General features: G+C 39.4%; 2 protein-coding genes across 4 annotated transcripts in view; one reads left to right on the top strand and one right to left on the bottom strand.

The window, feature by feature from the left end:
- Positions 1 to 4,399, bottom strand: smim29 (small integral membrane protein 29). 2 transcript variants are annotated; one of them, XM_026333279.1, is made up of 5 exons: positions 4,308 to 4,399; positions 3,495 to 3,786; positions 3,313 to 3,338; positions 3,114 to 3,219; positions 1 to 1,917 (listed from the first exon to the last, which is right to left on the bottom strand). In XM_026333279.1, the coding sequence occupies exons 2-5, from the start codon at positions 3,600 to 3,602 to the stop codon at positions 1,849 to 1,851; spliced, it is 309 nt and encodes a 102-aa protein (XP_026189064.1). In that variant the 5' UTR covers positions 3,603 to 3,786; positions 4,308 to 4,399; the 3' UTR covers positions 1 to 1,848. The 2 variants fall into 2 exon arrangements, with proteins under 2 accessions (XP_026189064.1, XP_026189065.1); XM_026333280.1 differs by lacking the exon at positions 4,308 to 4,399 and adding an exon at positions 3,962 to 4,298.
- pacsin1a (protein kinase C and casein kinase substrate in neurons 1a) overlaps positions 2,476 to 23,599 on the top strand; it is a 32,806-nt gene continuing 11,682 nt past the window's right edge. The window contains exons 1-2 of one of the 2 annotated variants that reach the window (XM_026333276.2): positions 2,476 to 2,527; positions 12,924 to 12,994. The gene's annotated coding sequence lies outside the window, so the exon portion shown is untranslated. Of the gene's footprint in view, positions 2,528 to 12,923; positions 12,995 to 20,519; positions 20,624 to 23,599 lie in introns of those variants that run through there. The other variant, XM_026333277.1, reaches the window with a different exon arrangement.

The raw sequence follows: 23,599 nt of genomic DNA, 5'->3' as shown, positions 1-23,599 counted from the left end.
TGTGTGTTTGTGTGTGTTTGTGATAGACTGGGCGCTCTTTCCACTTACCTGTTCCGTTGGCCACAGTGTGTTTGGCACTACCCACACACAGCCACCTTCGCCAAATTCATACAATGGTCACTTCATGTCTTTTTCAACTTTCTCCAACTACTTTTGACAATATCAGTGTCATTGTGCATACCAACATCTTGCATCCTTTCATTTATATACTGTAAACTCACTAGGATGGGATTCTTTTTAATGTACACGTATATAAATGTACAATGTCTATATTTCTATAGTGCCCTACAACAATTTGTATCAGAAATGGTCAATAAAGAGAATTTTCTGTCACTTTTTGTATGGCATATATCCATTTAAATTTTTTGCCCAAAGGTTCAAGAAACCATTATGCTGCAGTGTAATTTTTAAGTGTTAATTGGCTTAATGCACATGATGGTGACAGCACAAAGACAGTTAATTTACATCTTTGCTTCAGCCTTACTTTTTTCACAGTATTTATTTAGCAGTCTGAAAATAAAACTTCATAACAGTGCTGCCAATCAGGTTTACATCAGTAGTTCATGTTTGCACAGTTTTTCCACATAAAACAAAAAAGTATCTGGATGAGGCATAAAACATGAAGAGAGATGCAAAAATGGCCAAAGAGCATTGAGGAGGATGATGTGGGATAAGGTTCTGGTCCTGACCACAGCAACATCACCTATGCGCAGGTTACTTTTAAAGTACATCCAAGTGTCATACTCCATAACATCACAATTTCAAATGCATTAATTGATTAACTGAGTGCTGAAGACTGTTTTTGTTCACATTTACAAATGTAATGCAAATAAAAGGCAAGGAAAGGTTACAATTGAAGAAAAAAAACAAGGTTTCCTGAGTGTTTGATACAGTCAGACCTATGGCATTCATCCTCAGCTGCAGATAAATTTGTCCTGGTGCCATGCCTTGTAGACAGGACATTTTTAGGGGACTAGTCACAACTCATTTTGGGGATGAGAGTTGGTTGGTGTTATTTAAGTCCATATCTGGCTTCTCATGCCATTGATAAGAGTCATAGGATTTGGCTAAACCACAGAAAGATCCAGAGTATCGGCAAGCTAGTTTAAGTTCCGTGAGCAAATTAAAACCATAGAGGGAGTGTTCAACCTGTTGACTCAAACTGAAACTGAAATAAAAGTTACAAAACCCAGTCTAATTTTAATGGCTAATTCTAACTTTTAATAAATAATATTAAACTCTTTTTCAAGTGGAATTGCAGTCTTCAAACTAAAGGCATTTCATCTACAATGCCTAATTTGTTACACTGCAAACTTCCTCTACACAACAATTGGTCCAGACCATGATCACAAGCCCTCTCACAGCAGAACTGATCATTTTTCATTCATGCAGGACATTCATATTCTTGCCTCAGCCCTTTATAGTCAAGACAAATGCCTACTACAACCCACAGGAACTTAGCTGCTTGCTATATCACCCACAATATTATAAATGTAAACAGAGTAAATGTACAAGAACATGTATCTTTAGATAGATTCCACATTTCTTACCTCCAAGTCATGTTACTGAAAATCACAGTAAAAAAAGGTTTGAATAAATAATTTCAAATAAATATGTTTAAGGTCTGTGGCACATAGGGTTGGCATTAGAACCTCGTAAATGCACAGTCACTCTGGCTGTACATAAAACAGGAATAAGAACTGTAATAAGGAATAAGAACTACTCAAAGCTAATGGTATGTAGCAATGAAAAACACAAAAAAATAATCATGTGCATTACTTCAAAATGATTTCTGTTGCTGAGGATTGTCTCCACACTGACCACCTTCAGTGCCTTGGTTTAATAACATCAGGCATTGACATCTTTGGTCAGAAGAGGGTGCTGCTGTTGATAACTTCTGGCCCAGCCTTGTACAATCTATGGACATAAAGTACAAAGTATCAGCAACTCTGAAGCAATTAAATGAAATATTTTGTGTAAAGCAGTAATGGCACTCAGAAGTGTCATGTCTTTCCAGAGAAAATGTATTGATCCATAAACCTCACTGTTCACAGTTTTCACTGGAACTACTAAACAGTCCCTTTGAAAACAATGAGAAGTGATTGTGTATTATCCCCAGTAACAGAGTCAACATTCCTGGAAAGACAACTATTGAGTTAAAAAAAAAAAAAGAAAGAAATTCTGTTCCTCTTCCTCCTCTGTATTGAGTCAGCAGAAGGATTCACCGAGGCACATATCAAGATTACAATAAATAAAATCAAAACAGTAGTTTAACTTTAATAACAGCATTTTAAACTAACATAAAACATAATATCAGGCATTATTTTTCCTGTTTTCATTGCTGCCCATGGTCAGTATTGCCACCTAGTGTTTCTCCAGGATCAGTGCACGATTTCTGATATGAGTCAAGCAAGTCAGTAACTTACTTTCTATAGTGTTTTTAAAGCCTTCACCATTTATTTCTATTTCAGATCTCTCTGAACTAGAGAATTTGGATCACCAGGAGTATCCGCAGCTTCACAGTCAGGTAAGATGTTTTTTGATTTAACCATTATATATTATCACAAACTTAGTGCCAAAAGAGTAGTGCCAATTGCATTTACAAATATGTGAATATTGATATCTAAAAGCTGATATTTGATATCTCCATTAACTGCTCTGTTAAGCTTTGAGGCTTCTACATCCCTTGAGCAGTGCAACTCCTACTACTATACTACTACTACTATTCTATTATACTTCTCGCAGATATACTGTATCTCTATGAGGGAGAGGAAGTGACTAACCAATTGAGGAACTGCTGTTCTGTTAGCCTAAATGTTGCAACCAAATACCGACAAAAGAAAACCACACAGGAACACAAAACACAGCGAGTAACCAAGACACCAGCATACATTTCCGCACACTGACATCTGCAACTAAAAGTGTCCCAAAGACAAGCGCTGGTTGTCAAAACGTTTAAGTTTTGACAACCAGCGCTTATTGGTGAGCACTGGTTGTCAAAACGTTTAAGTTTTGACAACCAGTGCTCACCAATATTACTGAAAACCACAGTAAAAAGTTTGAATAAATAATTTGAACTAAATATCTTTAAGGTACTGCAGCAATCATCATACCATCGTGTCCTCTTCTCTCCACAGCATTTCTTGGTCAGCTTCAGTAAGATCCTCAGAAGGATCATATGTGTAAACTGGTAATAGCTGATGACGGAGTCTGTCAATTCTAAGGGACAAAAGAAACGGTTTACTGAATCCCACAGAGACGTGAAGTTATAGTGCACTGTGCCTTTTAATTATTGCGTATAATAGGTCTTACCTCCTTTTCTTACGAATATACATGACCTGAAACACACAAAATGAAGAGCTTTATATATATATATATATATTCAGTGTTTAAATAGGTTTGTTAATTATCACTTATTTCTGTGTGTTCTGTTTTCTTCTGAGTTTACTGAGCCTATAATAATTCTTCAGTCCCTTGCCATCCAGCCCACTTACCACAGCTGCAGCTATTCCAATGATGGTGATGAGGAGAAATGGCACCAGCACATAGCTGACTGCCACATCTCCATCTACGATGGCAGGGGGCTGAGTGGTGCTGTTCATTGCATATGTTTAGGACAGGGGGACACACGGTGCTGCTTGTGCAGCTTTACAAGCAGCAGGCCCCCTCCCAAAGAAGGACACTGTGCAGCGGCTGGCTCTTCAGGCTGCCCTCTTGTTGTTTATGCCTCATCCTTGCTGTTCATGTGACTTCCACATGGTATCACTGCCCTCCCTAATCACAGATCTGTGGGAACAAGAAATGAAAAGAATTTGCACAGTGTAAAAGCATTTCCGTGAAGATATATAGTCACATATCGTTAGATATGTCGAATAGAGGGAAGATATCCAGCCAAGCTGCTTAAATGTTAGTTTTGTTAAATTGACATATCCAGGAACGACGTTCAGTGAAATGCAAAAACCTCAGTGTCTTGTCATCAAGGACCGTGCAATCCAATTTTCTTGCGGCTATTTGCTATGGTGGTGTACGTGAAGCAGACAGCGCTGAACCAGTTACCTAAACTACATATAACTGAGGCCCTAGGGTCAAAAACCTTTCTAATTCACGGACCCAGCGACCGATGATACTAGTCTGCCTTAAGACCGATATGGACACAGCTGCTGCTAGCCTGCGCTAGTCCCTGACAGGTTGAAACGTTAGTACAAAATGCTGAAGGAAGTAGTCTGCACCAAGACCAGGCCGGGTCCTAACGAGCCGCAGCAGACCTGTGCTCAGTATTTGGTAAATGGAAATACAGTCCGACTCACTGTGCGAAGAGAAAAGCCTCAGTTTGTTGTGGTTCACCAGACACTGTGTATGTCCCTGTCTCATCCCAGGGTCAACCACTTCCTGTCCGGATCCTTCACAATAACAGCACGAATTGTGTAAAGAAAAACAAAAAAAACACTCGCACTAACATGTACTTTTTTCAGACAGCGCTTACATGGTGGGAATGCATACAATCAGATTCACTCCTTTATGTTAGTAACATACTAAAACAAGCCGAAGTTAGTGCGTTTGATATTATAGGGATGTCCTTTCCAAACCTGATTTCACATTGGAACATTATCTGCATCAAGAATGAGTTTTAATGTCTAAATACATTTCTGCTTTTAATAATTTGTGATTTATGAAATTAGCATTTTGCTATTTAACTGCTACTTATCATAAAACACCATGTGAAATAAATGAATTGGCACATACAGCAACAGTGAATACAGAATGGTTAATATACTGTTGATTATTACAATCAGTCATAAATTATCCTAAAATGCTCCCACTGGTTTTGTGTTTCTCATCTTTTTCAATAAGAGATGTGTCAGTATAGAAGATTTTGATCTTAAACTGCATGAATTCAGCAGAATTTCACCAAAATACTATCCAGTATAATTTCAAATACACCCTAGCTGTGAATTTTGAACTAGTATTCGTGTATTGCAGCGTTACACTTCATCCATATTGTGGTTTCATTTGACCACATGACTTGAAAATGGTCAGATTACTTATAATTGGAGAAAAGTATTGACTGGCCCAATGTTTTACTGGTTAAAATGTTGTGGTATCTCACATAAAATGTTACTATTCTTCAACAAGAGAAGTTCATGTCATATTCTGTTCAGTATGCATGTTTGGCAGGTTCAGATTCAGTTTTTGCATCACTCATATATTACCACTAGATGTCACTAAACATCTGTGAGTTAACAAGAAGAGAACATTGTTAACGGGCCAAATGTGTATCCTAATCCATGCAGATTCATCAAATGCTGAACCACCACTTAAACTCATACTGTAATCTGTCAGCTACTTAAACTCATACTGTAATCTGTCAGCTAAGGTGAATCTGTGAAGCAAAATGATTGCACTTTTTGTCTCCTTGATCTACCTGTGCTTTAATAAGTACGGGTAAATATCTAAAAATAGCTGGTTCCATGGAGACAAAATTACCCTCAGTAGTACACAACACAACAGATCCAAAAGGAAATAAAGGAGTGGAAAAAGACTCCCAGAATATCAGCTTATCAGTCCTTATGTTGGAAAGGAACTGTTACTGCTAAGGGTTATACATAGATAAGACTTAAAACTATCTGTATATTATGGCATAGTCTTGTGTAGGTTAGGAGCATCAGGTTTGCAGTAGGTGATGCTTGTGTGGTACTGTACAACAGCACATTAAAGCAGAGCTCTGATCATGAACTGTTGTGGATTAGTATGTGACTGAAGTGAAATATAAAGTCTGTCTTGATAATAATTCAATTTTATTATTAGAAAAATTAACTTATTGCTCTTCAGAGTCATGTAAAAATTAGCATCCATTGAATCAGCTTTGAGGTATTTGCTTCTGCAGGACGAAAAACACACACCTCCTCTGCATCCTGTTTGCTTTACACAACTTTAGTGTTCTTATTTTTTTCTGTTGGAAAGTAGATGAGTAGATCATTACCTCAGTTGCACTACAGACACGCTGGATTTCACCAGTGTTATCACTGAAACAATCCATTAAGCGTGAAGGCAGATGGTACTGTGTCTCATTGTTTGTGTATCATCACTAAGTGCACTAAGAAGGGAAGGGTAATGGAAATGGCTGCAATGTGAGCCTGTCTTGTCTAGTGGGTTATAGTTGTGCTCAGACATGTAACTTCTTTGCTGTGTGTTCTTGTGTCAGAAAATCAATGTTTAAAATATGATCAGTTACATTAGATCTTATGTACATGTATGAAATATGATTATGATACAATGATTATACAAATTTAACAAATAAATTGGACCAATATTATTATAGTCTCTCACTTTCTGGCAGGGGCGTGTCTAGAAGGGTGGCCAAGGGTGGCCAAGGGTGGCCACTGCCACTCCCAGAATCTCATTGGCCCCCTAGTGGCCAACCCTAGAGCAGACCCTGCTTTGATTTGTAGTTGGTCAAGTCCATCAACCCATATCCTGATCTACTGATTCAGGATCAGTTTGCAATTTCCAATTACGCAGTCATACTAAACTGAGTCCATGAGAACTGATCTCTGGTCAGCATAGTTTTGACCAATGAGAGCTGTGGAACGATTTTTTTCTCTAAGAGGAAGTTGGTAATTTTATACCACATGCCATGCTAAAGCAAGGCGGCCACATTCAAGTGCGGGTGCCTGATAGTGTCCAATCTCGGACTGTTTAGTAATTGAATGGGAGACCAATTTGGAAGACCAGGGGCCGCTAGCCTCAGCTACTGAGGTTGCGTCAGGAAGGGCATATGGTGTAAAACCTGTGCCAAATTGATTATGCAGATCATTTGATCTGCTGTCGAGAGATTTCAGTCACGGATGGTGAATTGATTAGACAGACTACGTGCATCTATTGATTGAGAGGTGTGTGTAGTTAAGTTGACTTTTCTTCTGAATGTGTGAAAACCTGTACGTGCAGAGCAAACAACTACACCATAACTCGCTTGATAGGGGGGTGCAATTCTTTTTTTTTCTTATTTGAAGAAATGTCTAAAAGCTTTGTGCATATACCCATATTGTTCCACTTTTGTTTGAATAAAAGTCAAATGAAACATTAATTTGACATGTATCACTTTTCATGATCATATAATACACTTCATGTTAAACGCTGATGGATTTTCTTAGCTTGGGAAGAGATGAGGGCTTTATTCCACTATAAGAAAATTGCCCTGAGAGAATGTGTAGCCTATCATGACATAATTAGTGATTAGTGATATTAAAATAAACACGTTAAAATAATCAGTTTTCCAGAGACTGTGATGGGTGGCAGTCAAATAGAAATTGAATAGAATGGTAGTTGCTTGTTAGTACTGTTCAGATTGTATTATCAGCTTAAGTTTTTTGTGGCACCATTTTATTGCTGAAGATTGCAATGCGACGCATTGAACATCGGTATTACATGTTAATCACCTGCCATTCATTAAGGTTCACTGTGCCATGGCCACCCCACACTAGCTCTATGGGCCACCCTGGCCATCCCAGTGAAAATGTCCTGGAAACGCCACTGCTTTATGGATGAGAACACTTTGGTATATGATGCAGTAGTTGTGCACTACTATAAAAAACAGCCGGTGAGCAGATTGTCTTTATGTAGTTAAAACACTGGAGGCTGGCACCCAAAGAACACTAAGCACTCTCCCTCCTTGCAGTGTAGTGCAATGTGGGCGTGAACAACAAGCAAAGAGATGACGCCTCCTCCTTCCACCCTCTCTCCTTATTGGTTGAAAAGTGGAATCACTTTTGGGGCTCTCCCGTGTGGAGAACCTGCCATATTGTTTTAGAAATGGTATACTATCAACATTGAAAAATATTTTTCCGCCGATCTAAATCAGATTGACACAAAGGTTTAACGCTGATGAAACCTTACTCCCACCTGCACGTGCGGATGCAGCTGGCAAAGTTCCCTTAAGCTCAAGCAGCTAATGTTATTACGTGGGTATTTAAAAGTCTTGTTTCCAAATGCATTAGCTCACTGTTTTCCCTGCAACCACTTTTTTTTTGTCGTCCACTGAAAGCAAATCGCTAGGCCATCCCCCCGACGCGCGCCTGTGCCGTGGAGCTCCCCCTTGCTGCGCGCATCGTGATCTAGTGAATGCAGAGTCTTGCAGTGAACGCAGGGTCACCTTCTGTCATTGCAAGGGGAAATACTGAATTATTTGCAGCGTAGGCTACCGGGTAGTCCACCTCAGCAGCAGCATCTCTGGTAAGTCTCCGTGTGCTCCATGTTGTGCGCCACATTGCTGCACTGAGCATCATTTTAGCAACGGAGAGATTTTCCCCTTTGGATAATGTCTGCTCCCCTTCATGCTGCAATACGAACCGAGTGCTACTTCATTAGCAATACTACAGCTTTAGCTTTTTGGAATTATGCATGCGTCATATTATATGTTGTACTGTTGTTTGCATATGACAAGGGACTATCTTGCATCATCTTGAATTACCGTTGCAGCCTTTGCGAAACTGTCGCGTGTAAAGGAGAATGCAGGTCTTGTTTTTTTTATTATGCAGCTGTTGTCAGGATGAGCAAAATGACCACAGGGTCCAGATACTATTAGTGCTAGTTAATGCCATATATTCACCTGTACTAACAGCTCTCCTCAGCACCAAAATGGTCAATATGATGCCGAAGACACGCTACACTATGGTAAATGGACATGATGGCCAAGGCTGTGAAAGGATTCTCATTCTGTGTTCCTTTCCATGCGTCAAATGGGTAAACAAGACTCAGTATCAACAGCGTCGACCAAAGACATACTAATCATCACCGCTTTGACCTGCACATACCATGCATTGTATGAGTATAGAAGAGACATGGGTCAGGGATCGCCCTGTTCTGTATTTCAGGATTACTTGGTGAAATGGACGCGAATGTAAATGAGAACACTCCGGTTATGTAATTGGTTGTCACAGCACAGTGAAGAGCGTCATTGTGTGTGTGTGTGTGTGTGTGTGTGTGTGTGCGTGTGTGTTTTTCCTCTGACTAACCAGCAGCACCACAGAGGAGGAGCATCCTGCTTTCTACACGGGATTAGGTGCATGTGGTCTTTTAATCATTCATCAGATCTGCTTCCGAACTGAAATGCATCCAGACTCCAGGCCGACCAAAGTATCCCATAACCGAATTTATGTGCAGGGATGTTTAATGTGTTATCTTAAGCTGCGATGACAATGATGATGATGATGGTTGGTTAATGGTACCTGGGGCGTCACATTTTAAACCCTGCAGCTTGCATCTACTACCAAAGCATACCGACTCTGTGCTCAGAGAATATTCGGTTGACTTAAAGCCTCTGCTATGTTTTTATGTCAAACCCTGTGGCTTTTCTGTCAAACGGTGACGTAGCGGATGACGGACAGGTCGCTTGTGCCCGCCTCTGCTTGTTTTGGAGCTGTCCGCGGTGCTGAATCCACTGTTTGCTGGAATCCGTGTCTGTCAGCAGTCAAGGTGCCCCAAGAGAGCCTGCAAGAGATGATGATACTTTCAAGGGAAGTGTAATCCAATTCTTTTGCAGAAAGTGGAGTCAAAGAGTACTTGCTATTTATTAGCAGACTCCTCACTCCACACTGTTGAGCCTGGTTTAAAATCTTTCACCAGGAAGACTGTCATCTATCTATCTATCTATCTATCTATCTATCTATCTATCTATCTATCTATCTATCTATCTATCTATCTATCTATCGATCTATCTATCTATCTGTTGTGGTTCCTAGTGGGGTGAAACAAATCAGGTTGTGACCCCTCCTCACAGTTTTTTTTGTTTTTTTTTCATTTGTGTGAAGTACTTGATCTGTAGTTTTTGATATGATTCAAAATCTTGTCACTTTTTATTTGGTGAGAGTCTAGAATAGTGGATCGTCCATTTAATATTTTTGAATGTTTGGATTTTATTAAAAACATTCAACAGAATGTTTGTAAGAAATATGTCTATAGTTCATCAGGTACTGAAACAAGTCTCATTCTGGTTGTAGTTGTATTGGAAAACCATATGCAATTTTGCTGATAGACCCTGTCACACACTGATTTCTCATTTTAAACAAAATGGGCATCATATTCATGTATTCCTCCTTTGCACCTTTCCTCTTCAAGGCTGGGTGTTTACAGTGTGCCCATGATATTGTTCATTCAGTGTGTTGCTGTTGTTTTGTTTTTGTGTTGAGGCAGCGTCTTCCTCCTCAGGTTAGCTGTCAGAATTTAAATATAACTTATTCTCATGCCGCCACTGCCTTGGTGTGTAGTTATCTCTATAGGACAGTTGTGACAGCAATCTTCATCTTTAGTGAGACCTTAGCATGTTCAGCACGGGAAGTGAAAACATATGAGTTTTAGGCAGCTTTGTTAAGTGGTTGTTTGTGGTTTTGAATCCAAATCCTCTTCAGTTTGTTTTCCTCCATAATAACTAAAAAAAACATTAACAGGAGTGTGGCATTTGTAGGAAGTTTCATGGTTTGTGCTTCTATTTAATGTGTGATAGCTGATGTAATTTCATATCTTACTACCATAAATAATGGCAAAGCAATGGATAATAGATTAAATGGTCTAGAATACTGATTTGATCAAACCACTTTAGCAAACCCACATTCAGTAGATCAGCTTAGCTTTTGGTTAGATCTTATTCTTTCATGTGTGTCTCTCGGTATATCTCACCTGGGGGAATAAGGTGTTTGCTGATGTTGTTGTTGTTGTCAGTCTTTGGTCTTTGTGGACAGTCCTGATTCCTTATGTGTCGGGGACACAGGACACAGTATGAAACAGTGCAGTTGTGTTTAAACGTGGCTGCCGATGAAAGAGTTAAAGGTTGTTTTTCCCTGTTAATAGCATATATAGTAATCTCTGACAACGTGTGAAAAAAGAGGCAATGTAAGAACAGAAAGTCTGAAGGGCAGCCGGGTGTCTCATTTCTTTCAGATAGAGGAGAACACACACAGGAAAGGCTCTGTCCTTGGCAGACAATTTATGACATTGGAGATTATCAAAAATATCCACAGCTCCTTTCCCAGTACAGAAAGAATCTCACTTTGTTTATCTGAAAATCAGTTTCAGAGTATTCTATACTAAAAGCCAGAGATGAACAAAGATGCAACTACTATTCAATTAGTGAAATTATTATGATACTAATAATTCATTCAAAAGATGCTATGTGTCTCGTAGTATGAGCACTGGTGGCATAGCAGTAGATCAAACATGTTATAAACAACATATAACATATATGAACAACATATATGAACATATATGAACAGTATGTAGAACAATATGACTCAGCTTTGTGTTACCCTATTGCGTTTCATGCTGTGTCATCACAACATGTCAGTGTTTGTGTGCTATGAGTCATCATGTCGCTATGGCTCAACCTAAGGCCAGTCACAGTATGTGTCATGATCTTTTTGGCGATGCAAAATGGAGTCTCATTGTGGAAACCTAGGGTTTGCATCATGCAGCTTAGTTTAGATTGATACTGGTGTGCCTGGTTAACTATCATCATTGTTATGTACCTGTGAATGCAGCAGTTTTCAGATCATTTCTTTAGGGTTTATGCTCCTTGTGAACATGTTCAGAGAGAGTAGAAGAGACCTGACAAAATTATCTGCTGGCTACATGATTGAAGCAGTTCATTATGATGTGTGAGAGAAAGTTTTTTGGGCTGAAACTAACTATTATTCTCATTATCAGTTAATCTTCTGATTTTTTTATTGCTTAGCCATTAAAATGTCAGAAAATAGTGAAAAACATCCATCTCAATTTAACAGATGCCAGACTGACATTTTCAAATGTGTTTTTTACTGATTAACAGGCAAATATTCTAAGCAAATGTTGCACTATAAAAAAGATGTTAATTAATTTAGTAATTCATTAATTGCTAATCAGAAACTGCAGCGAGCTGTGAAATGATTATTTATCTTTGTTGGGATTTCTTCTTCATTAGGGGACTCTGCCTTCTTCTGATTAAACAGTCAGGGATGAAAAACACCAATTGCATAAAATGGCCATGACTCAGCTTTTTAACATGAATTTGCGCCAGATTCAGTGGGATGTGGCTGCTGTCAGGCATCTCGTCCAGCTGTCAGATGGTGCCTGCATCTCACGTTACTTCATGTGATCGGTGGGCTGCTTCATTCTGATTCTGCAGGAAATTCACTTCATGCATCCATGCTCTCACACTGAGTGAGAGGAGGGGTACAACAGAAAGGACTCACCAAAGTTCGACATTGAATCTCTAAGTCTTAAAGGCAAGGCAAGATGGCCGAATGATGATTGAGCTTAAGCTTAACAGTTATTGTATTCACTGATTTATCTCCTGAATGTTAATTGGATTGAATTGTTTACAAATGCCCTTCACAATTTTCAAGAAAAAGTTAAGCTTGTATAAAGTTACATACCTGCATATGTGTTAGTTAACTGATCATATAGAGTAAAAATAGATTATTTGTGGCTTGGGCGTAATTATGATTAAATAAAACTTTGCAATATGCAGACTACTGCCATTCTGATTATACGTAGTTTTGGTGAGACTGAGACAGAATTTAAAGGTCATGGTGCTGTTGTATTGGAGTATATATTATTAGCTGTGTCTAATATACCTCCTCTTCACTAATACCAGCTCCAGTGCTTTTAAAAGTTTTATGTATATATAGTGGTGTGGGTGTGCAGTTTGTGTTGAATTTTGTGCTCTGTGTGGGCTGTGTATTGTTAAAACGTGGTACATGTGGTGCACGTTAGTGACAGCAAAAAGGTTACACTTAAAATTACTGTTGGGAAAATGTGTAGATTTTAGAACAAGCAGCACTGTGGCTGCTCGTGTGTTCTGCTGCCACATATTGTTCAAAAATCCCCAAATTATTGCATCACATAGTGTCACTTAACAGGGCTGACCTATACTTCTCCCGTTTTCATTTCCACAGGTGATCTCCTGCAGGGGACCAACAGCTCTCTCTAAGGTTTATGGAAACCTGACCTCCCATTGGTGGAGAAGGTGCGTAGTTCCTCTTTGTGCTGTTTGTCCTCCAAATTCTCACTTCTTTTACTAGCCTCATTTAGTCTGAGGTTGCACAGGTCTTCCAGAATGAAAAAAAAATCAACCCTTAGTAGAGTCACTGCTTTTAAGGGGCTTCTGTATAATGTATAATGCTAAAACAGACCACTTGAGGTAATTAATCGGTCTTTGTCAATGCTTTTAATATTTCATGAGGGTGTCCCAGTCTGCCAGTCTGCCAACTGGAGGAGGGGTCAACCTTGTTTCTTATGTTTCTTCTTTTGTGAACTGTTTTTATGTGGTTTGAATGTGTACCACATGGTTAACATGACATATAGGGATGCTTCAAGAGGATTGCGTTTTTGCTTTCTAGCTTCTTTAGTTGATTATATGCACAATTTGTAATCTCTCATGTGGAAAAAACATTTTTGTTGTTACAAGAGAGGAGACCTCAGAATACTGAAATCATTGTATAAAGTAGTGTTTGCTGTCTGAGATGAAAGAATGATAAACTCAGGGCTATTATTGAATTCCTTGTTCAGTGTCTTTTGTTTTTTGTGCATTATGACAGTAATGGCTGCAGCAGGGAGGTTAAACCGGTGTTTGAAGAGCACAGAGTGTTTGTTGTTTGTATATGCTCATCAGAACATAATGGTCCAGTTCATAAGGTTTCTCTGGGGACCCTGCCAATTTGGACTAAGAGAGGAAGCAGTTTACTGGTAGTTAAAGTGTGCTCAGAGGTTAATCAGGAACGTAGAAACATAGCTACAAAGGAAATGATATCACCATCAGTGGGTACAGTACATGTTAGTCTTGTCCAGACATTATTTTGTACTGTACAGGTCTCAATTTAAAGTTTGTATTTGGTCCCTCTGTTTCAGTGTTTACAACAATAAATGACATGCTTATTGATTAAAAGGAGAGAGGAAGTGTGTGTTGTTGCTCCATGCAGCAGAGTAACAATATCACTGAAAATATGCAAAATTAAATAAAAGGATTTTCCCTTTTATTTATTTCTGGAATACTTATTTTATTTAGTCCATTTTCTCACTGAACTCAACCTTCCAAAACTTGGAAAGGAGGAGAGTGATATTCTTATTTCTCAGATTTAATTGCTTCCTCCTGGTACCAGCTGAAGAGGTTCCTGTGAGTGTGGTTGCTTGTTAATGCGTTTAGATAGTTTTGCCAATGCTTAGATGGAAACATGTACACCAGAGCTATCTTTTCACCAGCACTTGTTTGGCCCGTATCCATCCCACATTTTCCAATCCAAATTTGCAATGTCAGTTGTCAAAACTGCTTCAAATAAATATGCTGTATATGCTAAGTGTATTATGGATACAAAAACATTTTCAATGACCTATTGTTTATTGCAGTTTTAATTGCTCATGGTTGTTCTTTCAGGTCTTATTTTCTGAGGATATATTCAGGTTGCTTGTTTGCTTGCTCTGTCACTGGACACACAATGGAATCAGTTGCGTCACTGGGTGTTAGAGCTGGGTATAAATTGGAAAGTATGGTAATTATAGTTTGCACATTCAGTTGACAAACTGGTATTTTTTATATATATTGATTTGTTACCTGCATTTTCATTCCAAACACATCACTGTCATCTGGGCTTTGTGTTTAGTGCTATATAGCAAAATCTTAGTTTGCTAACACATCAAATCATGACAGTGAACACAGTAACAAAGTCACCATGAAAGGATTAGGTGTGCAACATTTACCTTAGACAGTGAATCATGGATGTTACAAATGAGTTTTTGAGTTGTTTAAATAAAACAGCTCAGTTCAACCATTGACTGGGGCATTAGCATTTGAAAGGATTTATTTTTAAAATAAAAATAGTTGATTTTTTATGTTTTTGAGATGTGTAAATCCCTTTTTAGTTGAAATAATCAGTCGCCCTCTCCGTAACACCACATCACACTCCCCCTGCTTCTCGAACATTCACACATAATGATGCGTTTCAGCCCATCAGTATTCAGTGCAGCGTCATACAGCTGAATGGTAAGAAGGCAGAAAGCTGGTGTGTTTGAAGAGCAGGATTCCCAGACTGACTTGCTCATTTACTCCCTCCTTTTCTCTTGTCCCTCTGTCTGCCTGGGCATTAGGAACAACTGGCCTGGAACCAGATCCTCCATCCTCTGTGCTCCATCTCACATTCACTTCTGCTGCATGCCTGCAGTTCATTCCTTCATCCACACATTGCAATATGTCTGCCCCTCATCTCCACCCTCCTCCTTGTCCTCTGCTCCACTCTGCCTCTCCTGTTCCTCTCTCTCTGCCCTCCCCCTGCCGCTTTCCCCCCCTGTCTTCACCACACTGTCACCAGGAGGCTTGTGGCAAGAGGCTTGATAGTTACATAACCACTGCAGCAGCGCTCAGGACACTGTGTTAAATCACAACTCAGTCCCAAGTGTGTATGTGTGTATAGATACTGCCTATTGTGAAATTTATGTTTTTGCTTAACAGTCAAGTTTGGGGATTAATGTTGGATGGCTCCATTCAGTAGTCTTTTCCTGTCTCTCTCTCTCTGTCCCTGTTTATTTGCACCTGTTCAGATTCTCTCAATTTTTCTGCTCTTGAAGGATTTTTGAGGTTGGCATTCTGTGAATGGATTGTTCAATAGATAACTATGAGTAAATTCACATTACTCAAACAAGTGTAGCAATATTCTGTAAAATCTTATAGTAGAATCTAATTTCAGCTTGATTTCATATTTTTCTATGACTGTGTTGTTTTGAATGGCTCTAAAGGAGACACATGCTGGCAGCTCTGAGTCTGTGCTTAGGTATGTTGGTGATAAAAAGCTGATATTTAGCAAGTACAATGGTCATAAATCTAATTATTGGACATATCATTTTTGACCAGATGATGGCGCTAAATGAAAGCTTAAAGAACAACCAAAGAGTGCCAAATTTCATAGAAGTCAAGACTTTGACTCAAGCAAAAGCTCTCATTGGTGCTCAGATGAAAACATAAGATATCACATACATGGTGTCTGTATCAAATGTTGTGAGTCCATCTAAAACATCTCATGGTGATTCTAGAGGAAGAGGGGATCACCCAAGTGTATATGGAAGGCCCCATGATGGATTTAATTTCAATCTGTCTATTACTAATAGTTGTATATATATTTCAGTTTTGACCAAAAATAATAGACTGACTGACAGATTGCCCAAGAATATTTTTAGAGGACATACAAAGATCACAGTAGCTGAACTGATGCATAAGACCCAGGCAAACAGAAGGCTCTGTGATTGACTCTCACTGCATTGTTTCTTGGGATTTGTATTTAATTTCATTCAGTTCAGTCTTTAAATAGGTTTCCATGAATCTATGACTTTTTACTGTATGTCAGGGGTCTCTAACTCCAGTCCTCAAGGGCCACCGTCCTGCTTCTCTTCCAGTTATCCCTGTATATGCAGCTTCTGATTGGCGGAACACACTTGATCCAGGTAATCAGCAGTGGGTAGGGCAGGGATAGTTTTAAAATAAGCAGGTCAGTGGCCCTGAAGGACTGGAGTTAGAGACTCCTACTGTAGGTACTTACGTTTCAACTAATCTTTATCATATATACTAAGTAATATATAGTATAATATATAATATATAAACCATAATAGATTACAGATGAAAAAACTTATTGGATCTGATGCTTACCAACCTTTGGGCTCTTGTCTTTGTTTCTGACAGTTTTTATTTTGGAAGTTTAAGGAAATTTATAGGAATTTTTCCTATAATCTGAAAATATTTGAAGTCTGCATTGCCTAGTTGGCTGAGTGGTTAGCACTGTTGCCTCACAGCAAGAAGGTCCTGGGTTTGCAACCTGGCCTTTCTGTGTGGAGTTTGCATGTTCACCCTGTGCTTGCGTGGGTTTCCAGGTACTCCGGTTTCCTCCCACAGTCCAAAAACATGCATATTAGGTTGATTGATGACTCTAAATTGCCCGTGTGAGTGAGTGTGGTTTTTTGTCTTTGTGTGTCTCTATGTGTCCCTGTGATGGACTGGTGACCTGTCCAGGGTGTACCCCTGCCTTCCACCCAAAGAGAGCTGGGATAGGTTCCAGCAGATCCCCGTGACCCTGGTTAAGGAATAAGCGGGTACAGATAATGGATGGGTGGATGGATGGACATTGCCTAGTTTGTAGCTCATTGTACACAAGGTCTGAGAGAGCTTCATCTCAATCTGTCTTCGTAGTTCATCTGGCTTAAGGAGCAAATATTTTTGGCCACTTGCTGCTGTTTAAAGCAGGTATGACAGTTGTTAAATAGCATATGGATTATGTTAGAATTTCATAGATGTAGTCTTGATGAGACCATAATAACCAATCCAAATGATTTCCGGTGCAAAAAGACAGGCTTAAGTTTTAATAAGGCTGGGTAGAAGCAACACAGAGGGAATGTGAGAATGAACAGCAACAATTAATGCTATTTTGTGTCTTTGCTGTGTTTCCTTTTTGGAAAGGATTTTTATAGCATTTTGATTGTTTCCATCTTTTGTATTTTGTATATTTTAATGTTGTTTATTTGTGGTTATATTTAGCAGTCTGAATTTTTCCTGAGAAAAATGTTTTAGAAACAACCTTGAGTTTCAGTTTATTTTAGTTTTTCAGTATAAACCAACTTCACAGTTTAGTTCAAATACCACAGTGTTTTAGTGACATTGGATAGTGCTTCTATCAAACCAGAGAAGAGAGACTGAAGCAGTGTGCAGCTGTTTTACGTGTATGACAGGCAGCATGATGTGTCAGCATCCACGTTGCACTCTCCCTACTGGCTCCATATGTCCTGTAGCTGACCATGACCTCTGACCTCCCTGCAGGGTAAGACAGGAGAAAGAGAGACTTTTCCCACAAAAATCAAAGACTTCTAATGTTAATGACACTAGTGTCTTATTTGTTATTTATATCATTGTGCTAATGCCTTTTCATCTGTTCTTGTGGGAGTTGAACAATAACACACCTGGCTGCCTCACACAGTTACACTAGACAGGTATTGATTAGAAACAGGATGACAGGATAGTATCCACCCGGCCACACAGAGGGAACCACCAACAATGCAGAAACTTGAATCATGACCCACACGGCTCACCTGCACAGCCGCTATTGATTGGGTTGGTGAATTACAATATATGGCAGTTGCAATTAAATAGGGCCATATCTGAATGAAACGTGCGTTTGAGGTTTCTGAAGACATTTATTTATAGAATATCTGGTCAGTTTGATTGTAATTAGCAGAGTAATGTTTTGGTGATACATGTTCTAAGCGTCAGGTCTGCCTCTTTGGGAATCTGTATCTTACATTGAAGCAGAGAATATTTTCCTGCAGAAATCTGCCACCCTCATTGGTTTTTGTATGACAGGGAGTTTACCCCTCACTGATGTGTGTTGTTTTGCATTCAGGTTTTAGCCTGACTAGCTGCCTGGACCAGGGATAGCAGTGCCACAGGGCCCAACATTCTGGTTTAGACTCAAATATCTTAACAACTATTGGATATATTGCCGTGAATGTCGGTACAAATGTTCATGCCCCCCAGATGATGAATCATAATGACTTTGGTCATCATCGCAAAAATGACATGGCATCTTCATAGCCTCAGCAATAGTGTGCGTTTAGTGCTACGGACTTGATTTGATTTCTTGCTTTCACATAACCAGGCACCACAAATGTTATTTCTTACGGGCAAGTAGGTGAACATGGTAATACATTACACCTGCTAAACATCAGACTGTGAGCATGTTAGTCTGCTGACCTAGTGTTTAGAACAAGGCACCTCTGTGCCTAAGTGCAGCCTGACAGAGCTGTTAGTGTGGTTGTAGTATGACCCTTATCATTTTCTGATGATGTCACACTTCAGGCTGCCATTTCTCATCCAGACTGTATTGGTCTACCAGAATGGCTCTTAACAAGTCAAGACAATTCTGTTATCATATACAGCGTTTCCAGGAGCTGGTCCTGCAGTAAGCCAATGAGAAGCAGAGAAAAGCTGAGCGGCTGTTACTAAACTTTGTTACCAAACTTTGCTGCAAACTCCCGATCTGGATCAACATGTCAGTTCGAGTTTGACTCTCTTGTTGAAAGTGCCAGCGAGCAGTGAAGAGCTGCTCATGGCATCACACGTTCAACTGATAAGTACGACACAAAACCATCATCACCCTCCACCTTCAGTGATTTTTATTCATTTCCCATCTCTCTCTACTGCTCTGTCTCTTTAAAGTTGCACTGATTACGGCATCTGTAGTGTGTCCTCTTCACAGAACCAGCCTTCTTGCTCTTGTCCAAAGCGTCGGCCGGCTTAATGACGGCCTCGCTGTAACGGCGTGTGTGAAGTCTGCACAAGGCAGCTCTGTCTCCTGGCAACATCCAACCGGCCTGCTTATTTCATGCTGCGCTGAGATGAATCACTTCTCTGTCCTGAAGTGTTCAGTGCCATTGTGGCCCTTTGGCCCTCCCTGCTCCACTCAGGAACACTTCAGCTGTCTGACCAGCTCTCCTCCACATCTTCTCCCAGCCTTCTTCTCCCTCACCTCCCTCCTGTCACGACAGTCCCAACTTTCACCTCGGCTCCCCTCCTCTTCTCCTCCCTACCTCTGTTGTCTCACTCTGTTTTCTCTGTCACTCTCTTCTTGCTGTATCTCAATGAAAGACCTCCCTCTGTCTCTCTCCTTCAGTGTCCTCTTTAACTTAGTCAGTAGAGGAGGGGGGCATGCTGCGCTTATCGAACAGAATGAACAGACAACCAGAAGGCATTGTAAACCAGGCCCTGGCTTTTCAGTGGCGTTTCCTCTCATAATGTCTGACAATCCATGTGTCAAGTGCAGCCATAGCTGTTTTTGTACCATATGTTTTAGAGAGAAAAAAAATCACCAAATAAATCAGGTTTTAGTCAGCAACTCTTTCTTTAAACTGCTGTAGCCTAATCAATCTGGAGACAGTGAACCTGGTAATGTGCTGGAGTAAAGTTAGTTCATCTCTTTGAAATCTTCTTACTCTAACAAGCTTACATTCTTGTTGTGTTGCCTATTCAGTGCTTTGTTAGGGCTGTCAACACGGGCCCTTCTGACTGTAATATGTATTGACTGTAACACTGTAACATGTAATATATTTCTGACCAGGATCAGCAGCTAACGCTCTTAAAAGTGCTCATGTTCATTAGGTACCTGCGATATTTCGTTGCATCATGCTCCTCTCTGCTCACAGGAGAGCAGTGCTATAGATCCAGCAGTGCATTTCTACTGTTTACAAAAATGGAACAGACACACCTGTCCTGTCAGTACATAATGTTGTAATTACAGTTTCATGTCTATATCACATTCCTCCTCCCACTTTTTGTCTCACTCATCCTGTCTGCTTCTTTGCTCTTCTTCCTAGCTAGCACCCTCCCCCTCTAAAGCTATTCAAGTGGCACACTGCAGGATTATCCCTCAGCCTCTGAGATATGCTGGTTTGGTCAGACTTATCCTCCACTCTGGATTCCCTTTGTCTACAGAGGTCAAACCTAGAAAAATAAAATTTGCAACACGGCCTTTATCATTTAAAGTGCCAACTATTTGGATAAAGTTATACAAGGAGAGTATCATTTGAAAGATTTGTGATTTTTTGTTTTACAATGATGGCATCAACCATGGTAAGTTAATGTGGTGAAAAATAATTAGTTATTTACAAATGTGCAAATGCTTTAATTGTAATATTTGGTCAGATTTAAGTTCAGTAGCAGTGCAGACTCTGATGTCACAGCAGACTGCTAAAAGATTTAAATTACAAAAATATATATATTTATTCTAACTTTTATTTTTTTTTACTTGTGTGCCAATATGTCCACGTCTTCAAATCTCAAATCTCAATGTCCGTACTTTTTTATGTTTAAAAAAAATCCCAGAAGAATTTAAAGTTGTTTTTTGTTGTTGTTTTCAAGTGTTGTGCTCTCATCTTCATGAACATGTACATTATTATTTGACTGGAGACTGTTTTGAGATGATCAGTTTAAAGAACTGTGTAGGGAATTACTTGATTAATCGAGATGCTTTCTGGACATCATCAGCCAAGTTATGTGTTAAGTTGGTTTATGTGTGAGTTTTAGTTAAACTGGCTGCTGGGCACATTGTTTTATTCACTGGGATTCTGGCATCATGCCAGGGCTTAGCTGGCTTTGATGTCACTACATGTTGAAGACAAGGAAGATGAAACTTATTTTACGACTCAGATGATGGACCGGTAGCTGGACCAATGTTTGTTTGTTGTTGAGATTAAGAAATGCTTTTTTAGAGCTTCTTAACATTCAGCTGCATGATGTTTTCTTTCATCACATATATAAGATGAATAATGATTTGGTGTTAGTATTTATTTAGTAATAAGGCTTTCATCAGTCAAATATAGTGTTTTGTCTTTAAGGCAGGGATTTGAGGCGTTTGGGGTCTCACAACATTCCCATCAACCATTTAAAAAAATTAAATTTGATAGTTTTTATGCTTCAGTGCATACAAATATTTTCTACATAGACCCTTGAACTGAAGTACAAGTAGGAACTAAGTGCATCATTGGTTCCTCCTGTTTCACATCAATATATTACAAAACCTGCTGCCAACTTCCCGAAACAGTGTCATCCTCAATGGAGAATTCAAGGTGTATATTAAAGGAATAGTGCAACATTTTTGGGAGCAAATTAATTTACTTTCTTGTCAGGAGTTAAGGGAGAAGATTGATACCATTATTGTGTCAGTGAGGTAACTGGTGTCTCTATTGTCATGAACTGTATTTAGTAACACCAGTTTTTGCACACAGTTTGTACAGCTGGTTGTTAGGGTGGCTGACATGTTTCCTTTGTGCTAGTTTTGCAGAAACGGGTCATTGAGAGTGTGTCCCAAATTATCTCAGTCACACAGTCTGTGGTTGGTGCTAATAGGAAAACATGTCAGTTAAATTAAATTATGGAATTAAAAAAATTATGGAAGAATGCCCCCATGTAAAACATGGACAGGCATTATTTGCGTTGTACATGATATCCATAGGTTTGAAAAATGACATAGTGGGTTTGTATTAGTAAAAAAGTGTGTTCATTAAATTTATTTCCTGTGAATGGTTATAGCACAGGTATTTGTTACTTGTATAAAAAACTGTAGGTTAGATGGAGGAGCAGACTTCACTGAAAACTTGAAATTTGTAGCTTGTATATTACCAGAGAAATGCTCTGCTGATCCCACTGCAGCTGAAAGGCTTGAGTGTCTCTGAATCAGAATGATAGTTTATACAACACCAGCACAGAGTGCACTCCTGTCATAGCCACCATCTAAAAGCTCTGACTGTTAGGACTGGCATGACTGCAGTAACCATGGCCTTTGATAAAATACAGCGTGGATCAATCGGGCAGTACTCTCTAGAAATCTTACTGCATTACTCTGACAGTTGATACTACAATGTTTTCCCTTCTTAAGCTGACCTTGTAGTTTAAGGACTCTTATTTTTCTCAGAGGAACAGTTATGGTATGTTATGTATAAAGAAGGTGAGGCCAGGCCAGCTCACTTTGAGTCTAATGCAGAAAGTCATTGTTCATGACTCATTCCTGGGATAAAGGGTGGTGCAGGAATTAAGTTGCACATGACTGCAGAAGGAGGTTGGCGGATGGGGACACTGGTAATATTTGAACAAAATATTACTTAAAGCAAATTGTAGAGTGCCAGCTCAGCTTATAATCTGATACGGTCATTTACACTGACCTCTACTTACACTTAATTTGACTTTTCATAGTAGGACTCAATCTTCCACTGTGTTCTGTCAATAACATGTTGCAAAACTCATCAGTGTAGTTAAAAGCTACGATAAAATTGCATAGTTGAAGTATGTGCAGATTTAGATAATGACCACAATCAACTGTATTTAATTCTAAACACCAAGAAACCATATGAGAGCTGGACCATTATTAACAAAGCCTCATATGATTGAGCACATACAATATATTGCATTGTCATATTGGCTGTTGTAGAGCAATGAACAACCCTCTGTTAGGAATTAGTCATGAGCAAGGAGCCAGCAAAATACGTTAGGTTTCAAACTGAGCACAATACCAATATAGCATCTAACAGGCTTACCTTAGTGGTGAGGTATGGACCAGACGTCAAACAAAAAAATATAAATCACCTTTTAATCCTGGAGGAACCCATTGGAACTATGTTCTGCAGGCTTTGCAAAATAATATGCTATTGAACTAAATCATATAAGGCCACCTACAGGGGCAAAAGTTGGTATGTTGATCTTTTTCAGTTTGTGTGTGTGTGTTTCGGTTGTTTACATGATACCATGTTTACACGCATTGGTGCATTTCTGAGCCGTGAACTGTGTGACATTGCATGTGTAGTGTGTATACTATTGTGCATGTTGTTCAGCTATTTCTCAGAGGTAAAGTGTCAGAAGAATGAATGTTTGTAATGTGTACAGATTCAGGAGCAGAGCTGTGTGATGCTCCACTCATTCTTTTCTAGGACATGTCATTCTAAGATGCCTTCTCTCATTCCTCGGGGTCACAGCGGATGAAGCTATTTTTGTCTCATTAGTATAAACGTGTCGAACAGAAACCCTCACACTGGAAGGTTTCCACTGGTTGTTCCT

Source organism: Mastacembelus armatus, chromosome 7 (genome assembly GCF_900324485.2).
Source record: "Mastacembelus armatus chromosome 7, fMasArm1.2, whole genome shotgun sequence".
Lineage (NCBI taxonomy): Eukaryota > Metazoa > Chordata > Actinopteri > Synbranchiformes > Mastacembelidae > Mastacembelus > Mastacembelus armatus.
Note: the sequence above shows the minus strand (reverse complement) of the source record. Positions and strands in the feature narration are given on the sequence as shown.

Bases quoted from the DNA above. Each gene is read 5' to 3' on its own strand.
- smim29 (XM_026333279.1), bottom strand. From the start codon at position 3,602: ATGAACAGCACCACTCAGCCCCCTGCCATCGTAGATGGAGATGTGGCA. The intron at 3,220-3,312 runs GTAAGACCTATT...TTTGTCCCTTAG, and splicing joins TATATTCGTAAGAAAAGGAG to AATTGACAGACTCCGTCATC. The intron at 1,918-3,113 runs GTATGATGATTG...TTATGTCCATAG, and splicing joins GGAGAGAAGAGGACACGATG to ATTGTACAAGGCTGGGCCAG.